This window comes from Anguilla anguilla, chromosome 15 (genome assembly GCF_013347855.1).
Source record: "Anguilla anguilla isolate fAngAng1 chromosome 15, fAngAng1.pri, whole genome shotgun sequence".
Taxonomy (NCBI): Eukaryota; Metazoa; Chordata; class Actinopteri; order Anguilliformes; family Anguillidae; genus Anguilla; species Anguilla anguilla.
Genome location: NC_049215.1, coordinates 29,959,894 through 29,975,923, shown reverse-complemented (window position 1 = coordinate 29,975,923; position 16,030 = coordinate 29,959,894). Strand labels below are relative to the sequence as shown.

General features: G+C 42.5%; 2 protein-coding genes and 1 long non-coding RNA gene across 5 annotated transcripts in view; 1 reads left to right on the top strand and 2 right to left on the bottom strand.

Moving 5' to 3' along the window:
• Positions 1-15: 15 nt before the first annotated feature.
• Positions 16-11,344, bottom strand: LOC118213883. Of its 2 annotated transcripts, none has more exons than XM_035393098.1 (22): positions 10,997-11,344; positions 10,620-10,754; positions 10,211-10,336; positions 9,908-10,060; positions 8,894-9,058; positions 8,482-8,653; positions 8,131-8,238; positions 7,724-7,903; positions 7,006-7,149; positions 6,773-6,919; positions 6,304-6,495; positions 6,060-6,197; positions 5,790-5,939; positions 5,556-5,696; positions 5,309-5,455; positions 4,821-5,030; positions 4,369-4,506; positions 3,967-4,179; positions 3,735-3,881; positions 3,244-3,546; positions 2,527-2,691; positions 16-1,421 (listed from the first exon to the last, which is right to left on the bottom strand). In XM_035393098.1, the coding sequence occupies exons 1-22, from the start codon at positions 11,192-11,194 to the stop codon at positions 1,348-1,350; spliced, it is 3,546 nt and encodes a 1,181-aa protein (XP_035248989.1). In that variant the 5' UTR covers positions 11,195-11,344; the 3' UTR covers positions 16-1,347. The 2 variants fall into 2 exon arrangements, with proteins under 2 accessions (XP_035248989.1, XP_035248990.1); XM_035393099.1 differs by having other exon boundaries at positions 7,006-7,146.
• Positions 11,345-11,634: 290 nt separating this feature from the next.
• Positions 11,635-16,030, bottom strand: part of LOC118213884 (uncharacterized protein CXorf38 homolog) — a 5,764-nt gene continuing 1,368 nt past the window's right edge. For both annotated transcript variants that reach the window (XM_035393101.1, XM_035393102.1), the window contains exons 2-6: positions 14,378-14,512; positions 13,794-13,916; positions 13,172-13,321; positions 12,571-12,741; positions 11,635-11,941 (exon numbers count right to left, since the gene is read on the bottom strand). In XM_035393101.1, coding sequence (XP_035248992.1) covers positions 11,759-11,941; positions 12,571-12,741; positions 13,172-13,321; positions 13,794-13,916; positions 14,378-14,512 — 762 coding nt within the window. In that variant the 3' untranslated portion in view covers positions 11,635-11,758. The remainder of the gene's footprint in view (positions 11,942-12,570; positions 12,742-13,171; positions 13,322-13,793; positions 13,917-14,377; positions 14,513-16,030) is intronic.
• LOC118213886 overlaps positions 14,753-16,030 on the top strand; it is a 27,572-nt gene continuing 26,294 nt past the window's right edge. The window contains exon 1 of the long non-coding RNA XR_004762535.1: positions 14,753-14,963. This is a non-coding gene — a long non-coding RNA (uncharacterized LOC118213886). The remainder of the gene's footprint in view (positions 14,964-16,030) is intronic.

The following is a 16,030-nucleotide window of genomic DNA, read 5'->3' as shown; positions in this document are numbered from 1 at the left end:
ACCATGCACAATATGGACCGTATATATCTTTATTGATATCATGATTAAATCACTTAAGACGGCGTACATTTCATATTTATTAATGTTAAAAGTAACACGGACTCCCTCTATGGTACGCATTATGATGCCAGTTTATAAAAAAAATTTTGCACTGTTTTCTTGTCATAAAATAGATCAAGTAAACATAATTTAAAGAAATTTTCAAGAAATTATTTTTTTGGGGTACACTTTAGGGGGCGTTACCTTAAAGCAACACCGTACCATAATGGTAAGGAATGAAAAAGAGAGTTACTGTTTAAAATTTGAATAAAATTTATTACTATACTAATGGAAAATATTCAGTCTCCTCACCAGTTTAAAATTCATGCCATTTGAAATAGAAAAACATTAAAAATGAACTCTTTTCATAAGTTTGTTTCTCTGAACGTTACCCTCAGACAACATTGTACCATTGTGGAACAGCCCATAGGAATGAATACGTTAAAGAGTGTGAGCATATTTCAGCAAAATTTACATCAACAATCTATCAAACCAAACTATCATAACCCTCTTCAAAACAAGATAGTGAGTCATATTTCAGTGTTTGATCATTTGTGTTACATTTAAATGCTTGTTTTCAGTTTCCTGGTGTGTGTCTTTCCTGACATATGTTGCCACCATTTGTTGTGTTGCTGCCATCTTTGCCAAATTTTATCAAATTTATCTAGGTTAATCTGTAGAGATAAAAAAAACATTATTATGACTGTTATGCTTTTGTACAGTATTTAAATCTAAATACACAATACCAAAAACTGTCGTGGTGGGAATTCATAATGGTATGGTGTTACTTCAAGGCAACATTTGCATTTTAACAATTTTCCATTACTTAATTATCAAATAAAGTACATTAAACAAATAAAAATTAAACTTTACTATCCTATTATTGTGAATAGATTGTAAAATGACAGAAAAAGACATTTTCAGGCCAATTTTGTGGAGAGAGATGATGGAGCTGAGCCATGTGACGAAGGCCGCAAAAAAGGGATTCAACTTGGCCTCTAGAGAGTTATGTGACAAATTTAAACACTGCTATTAGTTTCCTTGGGGCCCTCCCTCTTTTGAAAAGTATTGCATCATAAATGAGGATGTATTGTGTGAGTGTAGAAGTCCAAAAATGGGTATGTTACCTAGAGGCAACGCGGTACCATAGAGGGTTAAAAGTAACACGGACTATGGATAAAATATATAATGGGAGACACGAACTCCAGACTTTTCCAGGTAAGTGCAAATACTGAACTCTGTCTGCCTTTTCAAATAGTTCCTTGCTGGCAGCCCCTATCTTGTTGGTCGTTGCTCAGCACTCTGCAATCAGCAATCTTGGAATCTCCTCTTCAGTTCCTCCATGAGCTCATTCGCTGCTTCCTCCTTGCTTGCTTGCCAGTCTGTCCAAGGCATAAACAAATTGTTACCACTTTGAAGAATAGGTATTTTGAAATGTGTCAGTGTTCTAGAACTCCATTGCTTTCAACTACCAGTAGTGTTGTACATCAGCATTCGGATGTTCAGTTAAGACCATTTCTGATCTCACCCCTCAATTAAAAAAAAAAAACAATTTTAAGCTAAATGTTTGAATTTGTCGAAAGCTTCAAAAGACAAGATATTAAATTGATCAGCCCTAAGGCTAACATCAGTCTGCTCTCTGTCAAGGTGTATCAGCACAGATCTTTGAGAACTGCTACAGCTCTGTATGTGTCTACTGTGCTTCAAACAACATGTGCTCACTCCTGGGCGGATTGCATAAGATTCAAACCTTCTCTTGTGTAATAGGTGCTTGTATACTCTATTACATATCCCTGACAATGGAGGCCAACCCCGAGTGTTGTAGCTAAGCTACTGGTGATTTACACCAACCTAGTTGGTCTCTTTTGGTCACCCTTTACTGGATTTGACACATTATCACAAATTGAGTGCTTGTCACTTTGGACAGTCAGTCTGCGTATCTGCTGCCAGCCTGTGACACCGTCGCTGGACATAGCGGTCTCCCGCTGTTCTCAGCTCATGCTCTTTTAGAGCTTTACAGTGATGTAATTATTCTAGAAGCTAGCCTGACTTTGTAAGTTAGCATTGCGTCTCTTCATGGACAATTCAGCATCTATATTTCGAATACTGAGGTCTCATTTAAATTTACTAAAGTCTACAGTCATGAAAATATAAAAAAAAACTTGCATTTCTCAAAATGACCAATAGAATGAGGGGTCTTGTGTCAGGATATATTGGGTTTAAATCGAGTTATGTTTGCGCAAAAAAAAAGTCTTGTTTTATGCTAATTTTTTAGGGGGTATCCACAACATCAAAAATCCCAGTTTTACATGGGAGAGCTGACCAGCGCAAACATACACTGAAACGTTCACAACACTCAGCTCTGCCCAGTGGATTTTTTTGTTTGTTACCATCAGCCTTTTGTCACTTTCTGTGTGTTGCTTAATTGTCTGCATATTTCACAGGCTTGTGTTTGAATGTTGAGGGGGTTAAATATTGATTAATTACCTGGATGAGTGCAGGTAACACAGCCCGAGAATTTGGCCTTCATCCGAAATACATCCTTGTTGTCAGGTGCAGATTCCTTGGAGTCCTCAAACACTGGCGGTGGGAGTCGCTTCTGCTTGAACCAGTCATCTACCTGGTTCCTTTCGCTAACGGGTTTCTTCGTCTCTGCACGAGATGGATTTGTACCATCAAGATCATATGACAGTGCATCACGGGGTCAGCTGGAGCCATGACTGAGCACGGAATACACCCAAACTGGATGTGAGTAATGTGATTCAAAACGAAGAATAACTTTATTCAAAAGAAAAGTTCCTATGGCTGGGCACTAGGAACAAAGACTAAAGAGATGCCCTCTGGCAGAGGCAGAGAGGATTAAGAGAATTGAAACACTGCGGCTGTGTCCCTTCAAAACTTCCCCTCCAATGCCGAAGATGCCATGTCTTTATAACAGGCCTAATGAAGGCAATGGCCAACTCCTTAGCTGATTTCACTGCTGATGACCGCCTGGGTGTAAAATGAGGCCACTGCTGTCCAAGATCCTGTAGCCCCCCCCCCCCCCACCCCCAACTATGGGAGGGAATAGGCACAAGTTGACAGCAGCCAAAAAGGAGGAATAGCTCTCTCTGCTCCTTCCACCCCTGCCCAAGAAATCCATTCAAATACTCCCCCGAGTGTTCTATATTGCAGTACGCAGCTGTAGTGCATTACAGTACCTACCCATAGTCTCTTTCTCTCCAAGGAGCATGAGGATTTGGCGACACAGTTGGCTCTGGGCAGACTTCTTGCTGCTTTGCCCTTTACTCTCCAGTGCAAAATCATTTAAATTAAGCTGGACGGTGGCTTTATACTGTGTGTCAGGTTTCTGGAACCCTGGTGGCAGCTGACGAGCCTCCTCAAGCAGTAAGGTCAGTCTCTCCTCAGGCTCCACGCTGCTGCAAGTCAGCTTATAGTGAAACAGTTTGCCAAGCTGGGAGAGAGCCTGCGTGCAAGCCTCCAGCTTGGCTGCCTCCTCAGATTCCCCTGTAGGGTGGAAGGCATTCCCTTGAGTCATTACATCATCACTTCAAAAATATACAGCAATTAGTACAGTACAACTTAGGGGCTTGTGATATTTTTCAGCCATCACACCGGCAATCCAGCGGTACAGTTGGGAACATCGTGGTGCCCATGGACCGTGAGTCATACTGCTGGCTCCAGGAATGTCCTACCTTGTCCTTCATAGGAAAGCCTGTATGAAGGCACTTTCAATGAGCAGAAGAACTTCTTTTGCTCCTTTTCCACAACCTCCTCAGTGGGAAGGCTGAGTGACTTTTGACTGAAGTACTGTTTGACGGCCATTGAAGATTGGTTCTCTTCTGTGAAAAAAATACATATATATTACTGTGCCATTACAAAATGTTCAACGAATCACGATGACAATGTAATAACAAAGCCAAATACCTGTATTTGGTTCACAGATGCCAATAGCTTGGCCAAATTTTAGATATGTCTTGCGAATAGCATCCTTCTTGCTATGGTAGCCTTGCTGGGTCGTGTAGGGGAAGTCATGCAGGTTGATTTCCATAGTCAATCGAACATTCTCTTTCACATTGAAGTTATCAAAGATCACTGAAGTAGGCTGCAGACCAAACATTTTCAGCATTCTCCCAAAATCTGTCCCACACACAGATAAACAATTTAATACTGCAGTTAAAAAAAAAACACCCAACTGTAAAAAGAAAATTGTACTTTTATATTTCAATGAACAGTTAAATGAAATATGATTGTTCAGTGATTAATTTGGTCATTTATATTTGCCAAAATCCTTCACATGCAAGCACTTGAAGTCAAAGGAATTTGTACCTGGATTATCTAGTCTAGGCTTTTTCCTGTCTGGTAGAAGCTGTGGCTGGTCGACAGGTGGTTTTCTCAGGGGTTTGACTGTGCTGACTGGTCCTGTGGTCTGAGGTGTGGACACATCTGCTCCACTGGTCTCAGATGCTGGAAAGGCGATGCATACATTTTCATCCCTGTCAGGTGTATTCCCCTTAATTACATTGAACATAGATTGACCTACCATTGACCCTACACCAGGGCTGTTCAATCTTTTCTGAAAGGGGGCGCAGGCTGGTTTATTGTTTTAGCCCAGCATTACGACATCTGATTCTATTTTTCGAGGTCTTGATTGGAGACTATGGTTAGCTGATTAGTTGAATCAGTTGTCACAGTGCTGGGCTAAAAATAAACCTGCACCCATACTGGCTCTTTTAGGATAAGATTGGACACCACTGCCCGACACAGATAATGCCACAAACCTGCTCCTCTGTCGCTGGGCCCTGTGTGAGATGGTTGAGACACTCGCTGGTAAGAAGGAGGCGTCTGCCCCTGTTTGACCAGAAGCTCCTGCAGCCTCCCCTTGTAGTTCTCATTTACTACTGCCAGGTCCCAGCCCAGGACCCCAGCCAGCCGGAGAAGGGCTTCCTTAGCTGCTGCCTGCTCTGCCTGCTGCTTTTTGGGCATCCCATCTAAACCAATTAAAACACAGAAAGGCAGGAAAAAAACAGCTTGTCTCTGTAATTTTAATTAAATAAAAATGAGGGAAATAATATTACATTTCAGGTTTTGGATAACAGTAAATCAGAGGTAGCCAAGACTGGTCCTAGGATAGCTATAATCCTGCAGCATTTCCAGGTCTAAATATTTTACTATGTACCTTCAGTACATGACAATATGTATTAATTTAGCTCAGTTTTATTATTAAGGACACAAAGATGGCTTCCCCTTACTTCACAATGCTTCTCACCTGGGTTTTGAAAAGTCAAGTCTCCATTGATGCACAGTTGTGACCTGAACTTCCCATCCGTGGTGCTGGTGCACTCTTCAGGGGGCCCACAACCAGCCTGGCTGAAGAAATCATGAACCCTCTGCCTGGCACCATCAGAAGGGGACCCTGAGGAAGGAAGGGGAACCCTTTATTTAATCTCTGTGTCTGAGGAACAGCACACACAGCAGATTGTGGGGGGGGGGGGGGGGGGGGGGTCTGCAGGTACCTGCTCCTGTGTCTCCCAGGTTGAGAGCCTGCTCCAGACTCTTGTAGGCTTCCAGAACTGCGGCCTCCGAGGTTTCAGCTTCTGGTCCCTCAAAGTCAGTTTTCACTGCCACTTTGACAGCCGCGAAGAATGAAGAGTTTGCTGCTTGAGAAATGAAACATCAGTCATGGGTGCTACAGGTAAGGTATTTACGTTTTTAACTCAAAGAGAAGGACCAGCAGCTGGTCTACACACCTGAAGACACCGAGCTCTCATTGGAGTCAATGGACATGGCAGGGACAATGGCCTGGCCAGCAGCTGTGTCATAATGCTCCACAGGAACATCAGTGCCTGAGCTCTGAGGTAAATTACTCTCAGAAGGTTGGACAGCAGGCATCACAGGAGCTGATCAGAGAAAAAAACTCCATTATCTTGATGAAGGCTCTCTATTCACAGAAGATTGAAGAAAGATATGGAGGATCACAAATCAGAATGTGCATGTGAAAAAGTCAGTGAGGGAAGTACCTGGAGTTTCAGTTTTGGGCTTTTGTAATTGAGGAGGATACTGGCTAGAGTCAACAGATGCTCTTGCCTGGCTTTCGATGTTGCTGACTGATACCGTGGCCTGAAGTACGGGGACACTAGCAAGATTCTTCTCCGATTCTGGAAAGAAACAAAACTTTTCATCCCTGGTAGGTTTGTTTCCTTAAGTATGGTATATTACTGATATCTGAGTCCACGTGGACCCCAGAAAGCCTGTTTCTCAGACCTGCTCCTCTGTTGCTTGGCTCAATACGCTGGTAAGAAGGAGCCGTGTGCCCCTGTTTGATCAGAATCTCCTGCAGCCTCCCCTTGTAGTTCTCATTTACTCCTACCAAGTCCCAGCCCAGGACCCCAGCCAGCCGGAGAAGGGCATCCTTAGCTGCTGCCTGCTCTGCATGCAGCTTTTTGGACATCCCCTCTAAACCAATTAAAACACAGAAAGGCAGTATAAAAACAGCTTGTCCCTGTATTTTTAATTAAACAAAAATGACAGGAATGATATTACACATCAGGTCTTGGTGGATAACAGCATATCAGAGGTAGTCAAGACTAGAGTTTCTGGGTCTAAATAGTAAACTATTGTGTACATGACAATTTGCATTCATTCAGCTCAGTTTTATATATAATCAGGGGAACCAAGATGGCTTCCCCTTACTTCAAATCTCAAAATTGAGAAACAAATCCTTACGTCTCACCTGGGTTTTGAAAAGTCAAATCCCCATTGATGCACAATTTTGACCTGAACTTCCCATTTGTGGTGATGCTGCGCTCCTCAGGGGGCCCACAACCAGCCTGGCTGAAGAAATTATGAACCGTCTGCCTGGCACTATCAGAAGGGGACCCTGAGGACGGAAAGGGAGCCCCCTCTTACATCTCTGTGTTTGAGGGAAAGCACACACAGCAGACCGTGGGGAGAGTCTGCAGGTACCTGCTCCTGTATCTCCTAGATTCATAGCCTGCTCCAGACTCTTGTAGGCTTCCAGAACTGCGGCCTCCAAGGTTTCAGCTTCTGGTCCCTCAAAGTCAGTCTTCACTGGCACCTTCACAGCCGCGAAGAACAGAGAGTTTGCTGCTTGAGAAAAGAAACATCAGCTGTGGGTGCTACAGGTAAGGTATTTATGTTTTTCATTTCAGGAGAAGGACCAACAGCTGGTCGACGCACCGGAGTGCAACGATCATAGGTGTGCATCATCATGGCAGGAAGTGTGGCCTGGCCAGCAGCTGTGTCATAATGCTCCACAGGAACATCAGTGTCTGAGCTCTGAGGTAAATTACTCTCAGAGGGTTGGACAGTGGGTATCATCGCAGTTGATCAGGGTAAAATACCACCAGCTTTATGAAGCAAGACTACAGTACAGAACAGTGTATAACAAAGAGTGCTCTCCTTCACCCCTAAGTTTCTGGTTATAATGCTGTATAAGCAATGTTCCAGAATGTTTGTCTACAGGTATTGCTTGGGAGTCTGGAATAATAAACTTTACACTGAAAGTACACTGTCATTACAGAAGTCTCCATCCATGTGTCAGAACAGTTGGTTGTGATTAGTGATGGAGGTATGTCTTTCATTATTCACCAGAAGAATATCATACCTTGAAACTATTCAGTTTGCCATATCGCCCTTTAAAAAAAACTCCAATAAACTGTACCTGTGGAGGCAGAAGCCGATTGGTCAGCATGATGAAGAGTGAGACTGCCCTCTTTCGTTGACTGTATATCCATCTGCTCAAGGGCAATCATTGCTACCTCCTGATGAGCAGCTATCTTGTTTAGGTGAACACGGCAACCTGTGTAAGTTTGACCATTGACCTCCACCCGTCCTATATAACCTGAGAAAGAGACACCCGTCATTGATACATGGTGAGTTGTATCTGCTCAATACAGTACACTATCTACATGGATGCACTATTTCCATGGTATATGACATTTAAATAAAATCTAGTAAAATATATGTTTCCTGAGCAGAGGAATAGTTTTCAAATTTTTCCATGCAATTCACTTTCACATCTATCTGGATTATTAAAGATGAGAATGAAATCTAACTAGCTGTTCATACCTTGAGGTTTGCGAACTTCAGTGAACACAGGATCAGGCCATTTGTTCTTCTTAGCTTCTTCGAAAAGATGGTTCTTGTATTTGACCACATCAGCACTGAAAACTGGTTCTGTTGACAATTGATAATATTGTGATGATAATTCAATTCAGACTTGATCCATGATTAAACTAAATGGGCTATTAAGCTCAGTGGACATTAAAAGCTCTTGCTCAAAACAGGAACAGGAAGCAGAAATAACATGACTTTGGGTCGCACACTTGTCACACAATTCAGGCTTATTAAATTCAATGCTAAGTAAAGATGTCAATTAACAATGTAAGCTGAGCGGCTGAGCCCTCTCTACGTACCCACCTTCAGTTTTCTTCACTATTTGGTCCACTGTCTCTGACAGGACTGTCAGCTGTTTATCATGTTCTTCCACTTTCACCTCAATTGCATTCAGCTTCTCCATTTGTGGGCCCAGCTGCTTCAGAAGGTCCTTGTTCTGATCCAGGAACTCCTTCATCGTCAGGTATTCCTCATTCTGTTGATGGGCCCATTCAAATATGGACAATTAGTGTTTTTACACAACAGTGAGCTTTTAACTCAAGCTTAACCTTTAAAATTTGAAGAAACCATTCTTTTACTTCAATGTGGGTCTACTAATCTGTCGATTAAAGTTTTTTTGGGTTTGTGTGTGTGTATGTCACAAAGACAGCGAGAAAGCTTTGTTGTCAGGAAAAGACCTGAAGATCCGAAAGAACCAGAAATTTGAAGTCCTTACGTTCAGTTCTTTGTCGTCCTCAAGACGAGAAGTCAGGTGTTCAATCTTCTCCTTCATGACCTGTTGTTCCAGGTCAAGTATCTTCTGCTTGTTCAGTAAATTCGTAACATCTCCTCTGCTGGTGTCCTCCTCCCCCACCCTTATGTTCAGCTCTGCTTCCTCAAGCTAGACAAGGAAGGAACAGCAATGTAAACTCCACAGATACAAGAACAGCAGCATGGAACAGAACGTCATCTGTAAAATGCCACAGTTTCCGCACCTAGTGCTAGACTTTTTACAGCGCAAACACAAAAAATACTGTTTTTGTGCTTTTCCTATTTCTTTGCAATTTTGGAATTCCCAATCCCGTTTTCCAATCCCAGGCTCTCGTGGCAATAGCCTCCGCTGTCGATTCCGAAGGGTGCAGACTAGTGCACAGTCTCCTCTGAAGCATGTGAGGTCAGCCGCTGCTTCTTGTCACACCACAGTTCAGAAGTGGGGCTCGCACAGAGATTAATTGGAGGAAGATGCTTGGTGCACTGCTCTGCAGGCATGCTTGCAGGCACTTTTTTGACCAGCAGGGGTCAGTGTTGTGCAGTCACTCGCTGTCATCCCAGCCAACTGAAACCCTCCCATACCTGGGTGAGACTACAGCCAATTATGCATCACCCTGTAGGGCTGCTGGCCACAGTCAGCACTGACAAGCAATTCCTGTTTTGTGTGTTTTAGTATCTTAATACAAAGAACTGATACCATCACACTCAGCCGCTTAGTAAGAGGAGAAAGGTGCGTAAAACAAATGAATTATATAGTTCAAAACGAATGAATTCACACGCAACAAGGCTGCAAAACATTGCTTATATACCTATTTTATTAACTTTTAGTAACAGGGTCACTGAACACATAAGACGTTTTTGCAACTTCAGTGTGTGAACAATGAAGCTGTTTGCCCAAACATCTGTGTTATCAGTTCCCCTGCTGGTCCTTAATACACAATATAACACGGAAGCCTATCGTACGTTGATAATTTCTTACTTTGTTGATCTCCTTCTCTAGCTCATTCAGCTCTGGAACGTGGGCCTGCAGGTGTCCCACAACGTTCAGGATTTTCTTCAGGTGTTTCTTCATGTCCTCTTTTGCCACTTTCATATCAGGCGAGTGCATCATCTGGTTTCTTACATTAGTTACCTTAATAAAGAGAAAACATAATCACATGATAAAGGTTCAATGTGGCTCTCTCCTTTCTGTTATTCTCTAAATCATATATGATTGATGTATACAGAATGATTAATATGCCAGTATTCAGCTTTCAGCTAAATATACTGTACGTTGAAATACCTCTCGAAGAACTTGGTCTTTTCCAAATTTTTTGAAATGTGAGCAAAAGATCATGAGATTCACAATGGCAGAAATGTCAAACTGATCCACTGCATTGTGGTCTTTGTTTCCTCTTGGCATGTAGACCTATCAAAAAAGCATAAACAGAACCGTTTGATCAAGGAAAGTGACCAACACTTCAGCTCATTTCATAGCCTGTTTGGGTTTAGGTTTTAAGGCCATGCTCTTCTCTAATGGGGCTTAGAATAAAATACATTCTCAAAATTGTCATAATGGTCACTGAACATATGCCCATATGGTCTGGAACCACACATATACAAGTATATTTTATACAAGTATAAAATACAAGCATATTTTATTTCTGTCTGTGGAATTACAATCACACACACACACACACACAAAACCTTACCTTTGCTACCTCCCATTTGTTCAATGACCACAGATGAGGTTTGCTGTTGTTCCAGTAAATTTCCATGTTCTTATTGTTGTGATTTTTCAAGATTTCATTTATCCAAAGTTGACAATCTGGACAGACTGGAGAAGCCTAGGTGAGAATGATCAGACTGAATAGATCGCTATTTTGTCTACATATCACACACAGGTGATTTATATTTAAATGTTCAAACAGCTAGGCTACACACAAAAAGTGAGAACTATGGGAAACAAGATATATACACATTAATTTCAGAACGCTTAAATGCTGAACTGACAACTATCATTTTTGTGAAAACGATTAAATAAAACATGCAGAATATGTTATAGTAATTAGAAATATTTAAAAAATACCTTATATTTATTGAATGTTTTTATACTACATTTCTGTTTACAGATCGCTTCCTTCAGTGTATTCTTTAGAGAACTGTGAAAGGTATCGGTTTCGTTTTCGATGAATCTGCTGAGACGGCTCCTCAGAAGCTGGAGGCTCATCGTAGTTTTTAGCCAGTTCTTATACTTTTCATCATCAAATCGGCTGTAGGACGCCATAGCTACACCAGGTCCGCTTTTTTTGTTATTGAAAAATATTTTGTATCGCTTCGTTTCTGCGGCAATACACCGGTAAACGACGTAGATCCCGGGAAATCACGAGAATCAAACCCAACCGTTCAGAGGAAAGGCTGTCAGTGTATGACTAAGCCTTACTGTAGCCTATCACATGACAAAGCAGCCAATGTTGAACCGTGTACTGCCCAGTTTTTTTCCTGGGTGCCCATGAATGTAGATGATCAAGGACGTTTTCACTGTAAACCGAAACAAGTCTTGCTAACCTTACCGGAAATGCATCATTGATTCACACTAATCTATTCTTTCTAATAGCAGTTTTGTGTGTGTATGTGGGCGTGCCTGCGTGCAAGTCTTACAGAAACACATATTTAGCCCCTCCACAATTACAATCCTGTAAAATACAATTCTATAATTCTTTTTTTTTTAAATTTTTTGAAAAACCAAAGTTTATTGATTTCACAGTAAGTATTTTGTACAGGTATTAATCAATGTGAAGTTTCCACTGTTCCCTTTCAACCGCTTATTGTGCAGTTGTGTAGGCACCATCTATCTCAGAGTCTCTCCCAATGAGTTGGCCTTTGTCAGTTCAGCTGCCTCTCCCGGGCCTGTCCCAGTCTGCTGGTGCTGTGATTCCTGGAGCTGGATGCTTAGGAGCTCAGAATGAAACTTCTCCTCCAGGTCACGCTGGCTCTGAAGGAAACCTCTGAGTTTCTGCAACTCCTGCATGCCCTGCAAAACAGATTGGGAATAACAAGAGATTACTTATCTACTTGTTCTGTGTAATCTGAAGCAACTCCAGAATCCAGTCATGGAGGGCATCTGCTCGTTCTCCTTCTGTTTCAACACTAGCGATTCATTTAAGCTAGCGATCGGCTAAAGTGTCCACACATCTTGTTCTCAAGGCCACAATTGAAAGGGAACCACAAACGCCTGCAGAAATTGTGGCCCCCTAGTATTGGATATTGACACCCCCTGGGCTAGGTGAAAAATACATTTTGACACTGTATTATAAGATTTTCAAATGGCATACAGAAGATACTACATGACTTATCAGGAACGATCTGACACGCACCCTAGTGTCTTACACTGGAATTAGACTTGATGCATCCTTCCTAATACAGAAGTGTGTGCATGTGCGTATGTGTGTGTGTGCCTGGTGCATGCAAGTGTGTGTTAGTGTGTGCATGTGCGTATGTGTCAAGTGTGTGTGTGCACTGCATGCGTGTGTTAGTGTATGCATGTGCGTATGTGTATATGTGTGTGTGTGCATTGCGTGCGTGTGTTAGTGTGTGCATGCCTGTGCTGCATGTGCACACGGCGGAATGTGTTTATGGCTGCAGTAAAAGCGCTGCTCGAACCTGCGGGTCTGGTGGGTCCTGTAGCTCCGTGCAGAGCACCAGCTCCTGCAGTCTCTCCCTCAGCAGCTCACTCTCCACCTGGCTAACGTGTCCTGCCTCTGGCCCCGTCTTCACAGGCCCGTCCACAGAGTCCACCCCGGGAACACATACCGTCCAGTCCACAGACAGCATCTGCACAAAGGCCAGAGAAACCAACACGCTGACCCAAACAAACAACACATACAGACTTTCATAAGCTACATTTAAATCACTACGCAAGGCAAACTTGTGTTCAAGTGGGAATCTCTCATGCGTACAATACACGTGGTCATGAAAGACAAACTTAACCAACTAACTGTTACCATGCCTACAATCCAGTGATGTAGCGAAGGTTTAGCTGCATCACTGGATCGTAGACATCTTCTGCTCAAAGACAAGGTGGCTAGCGGACTGTTTTCTGTATTTTATTCAAGGTCTATGTTAAATTACATTTTTTAATCAAACAAAATATTGTCATAGGCAGCGCATTTTTGTGCGCAATATGGCGGCAAGCGGGGCCAGCTGTTCTCAGCCACCCCACATATGGATAACTGTCTACGTCCCGCAGCTGGAGTCCCGTCACCTCTTTGATCTCACGGCCCGCGGCAGCCACCTCCGGGATGTGCTGGAGCTGGCGGAGCAGCTGCTCCAGACTCCTCCGGTACTGATCCATCCACCGGGCCGACACCCGCATCTCGCTGGAGTGCATCAGCTCGTTCCGTTTCCTGATCACCTAGCAAAGCCGCAACCAGGGCAACAGCAGGGGGGTAGGGGGGTAGGGGGGTGGGGGGGGGGGGGGGGGGGGGCACCTTCTTCAGTCTGCAGCCGAACAGAGAACTAACTCTACTAACTGCTAGTGTCACAAGTCTTTGTGTCTGCATCCATGGTTTTTTCCATGCCTTGTGAGAGTGTTTTGGTGGTGCTATAAGCTATAACACTATGGTTTTGGCACTGGGCTTGCACCTCTAAGGTTGTAGGTTAAATTCCCCAATTCCCCATATTTATCTATTTTATTCAGCTATACAAATTAATATTTGTATAGCTGAATAAAATAGATAAATATTTTTAAAACTAAACTGTGAAAGATTCTCTGGATAAGAGCATAAATTTATAATTTGCAAATAAATATAAAATATGTTTGTGGCAATGGCTGCCTTGAAAGAAACAGTTTGGAAGAGTTGATTTTTCACTTCAGATGTTCTCACCTCTCTCACTTGCCATTGGTTGATGAAACTGAAGCAGTCACAGAAGGTGATCAGGTTGAGGAGAGCAGCGGCATCACATTGCTCCGCTCCAGTGACGTTGGCCTGCCCCCGGGGCATGTACGCCTGCGGGGACAACATCCTGAAAACTCACTTTGTGCCAAAAAGCTTCCTATAAGGGACAGACAGGGATTTCATCCCTGAAAGCACAATGGAACCACTGCTCACCAAAGACATTTTATTTATTTTTATCTTTATCTACCCAGGACAGTCGCATTGAGATTGCCACCTCTTTTGCAAGTGAGCCCTAAAGTGTACATGTTTTTGGACTATGGGAGGATGCACACAAACACGGGGAGAATATGCAAACTCCACACAGAGAGGACCCAGCCAGCCAGGACTCAAACCCAGAACCTTGTTCTTGCAAGGCAACAGGGCTAACCTCAGCCACGGGGGTGTTAACAACCTCAGAAAGGATATACCTGTTAAGTTAATGGCAGGGGTAAAACAGCCCATTCTTCTTATGCGATAGAGGACTGCCTATACAACAAGTTTGCCCCTCCTGTGGAAGATGAGAGAAGACCTACCTTAGCAAGCTCCCAATGGCTAGAGGACCACAGACAGGGCTTGCAGTTTCCCCAGTTCACCACTCCTGTTCTGTTGGTGTGGTGCCTTAAAATTTCTTCTTTCCATTCCTCGCACAGCCGACAGAGATGATGTAGCTTAAGGAAATTGCAAACTGTCAGTTCACTACACACGAATAGCAATAATTCAGAGGAATTAAATAATGACAACTCATGAATGTGAGTGCAAATGATTGTTAGCAGAAACAGTGACCTCTTTGGACAGACAGGCAAATAACAGGAGGCAAATCTCAATTTGCCTCCAAGGAGGTCAAAGCTGAAGGCTCCAGTTTGTAATAGTTTTTACCTTTGAGTTAAGTTATTTTAACAAAAAGGAGGAGACAGAGCTCTAGCACAATCATAGCTCCCTGAAATACTGCTATGCTAGGCTTTAGCTTGGACGGAACAATAGCACTGTCAATTAAAATGACAAGCCCCTCCCCTTTATATATAACGCCTTTGTCAACGGTTGATAATGAGAGCTAATGAGGAGACCCTAGCTAATTTACTGGGGCGAGCATGGCCAAAGTGTTACAGATTACATTTAAAGGTAACTATTCAACGTATTTTTGTCAGCACATAGAAAATATTTTATTTTGGTTACAGTCTTGATATTTTTATTGAAAAATAAGCGAGATTTGCTATCGTTAAATTTCTTACTAAACTAGCTAACCTAACTGGCTGTTTGCGAGCTAGTTTTGGTGCATGTAGCTTGGTACCCCCATGATAATACTGAATTGCAATTAACGCAATGACAGAATTATGTTTTATGTCTTTTTAACATGCCTATTCATTGTTCAATCATTTTTATTAAGGTCGGATGAGAATAAACAATGGTTTTATACGGTTGCAAATATATGTTTACATTTTGCTGTTTTCGCGCGAACCCGGTCGGTAGTTGGAACGTGAAAATGTTCAGAGCTTGCACACACTAGACTAGTTAAGGAGTGTAGGCCTAATATTTGCATTTTTAAGTTCTCGGTGTATATTACTTGAGAGGGCTTTCAATGTAATTGGCTGCAATAAATATTTATATTAGCTGGTAGATAGCTACCGTTATTTGTTTGCATTTTCAACATACATTTTACAGAGAGGACAGCATTCAGTCCAGGAGACATCCCCCTTCATTAAAAATACTGAAGAGTTTAACTGAACGTTACCTGATGCGGCTGACAGAACACGGTCCAAATCAAGTGGGGTCATTGTAAGTTAGCGTGCCGATTGACTGCTGTTGTTAGCCAGCTAGCATAATAAGATCATATAATAATCTTGTCGTATTTGCAGCTAATATAGCTATCGAAGGTCTTTATTCATCGGCCAACTTTGTTTTCCTCCCCGATAGTTCTAGCTGTTTGTCTTCAGTTATATTAATTACCTGTAACTAACTTACAAAAACTATTTTATTTTCTAACCCATTTTGTACCTTGTGTCATGTTAGCGCTTGAATATTCTCTAGATATATCATTTAGCCAACCTCGAATTAGGCTAAATGAAGCTATCGATACAGACGTGCAAGTTCACCGGCAGCATATGTCGAGGTAGCCACATTTCTGCGGCCAGAGACCGATAATCTCTGTTGCAGTGTGGATCAGAAGTGTAGGCTAGATAGTATAACTT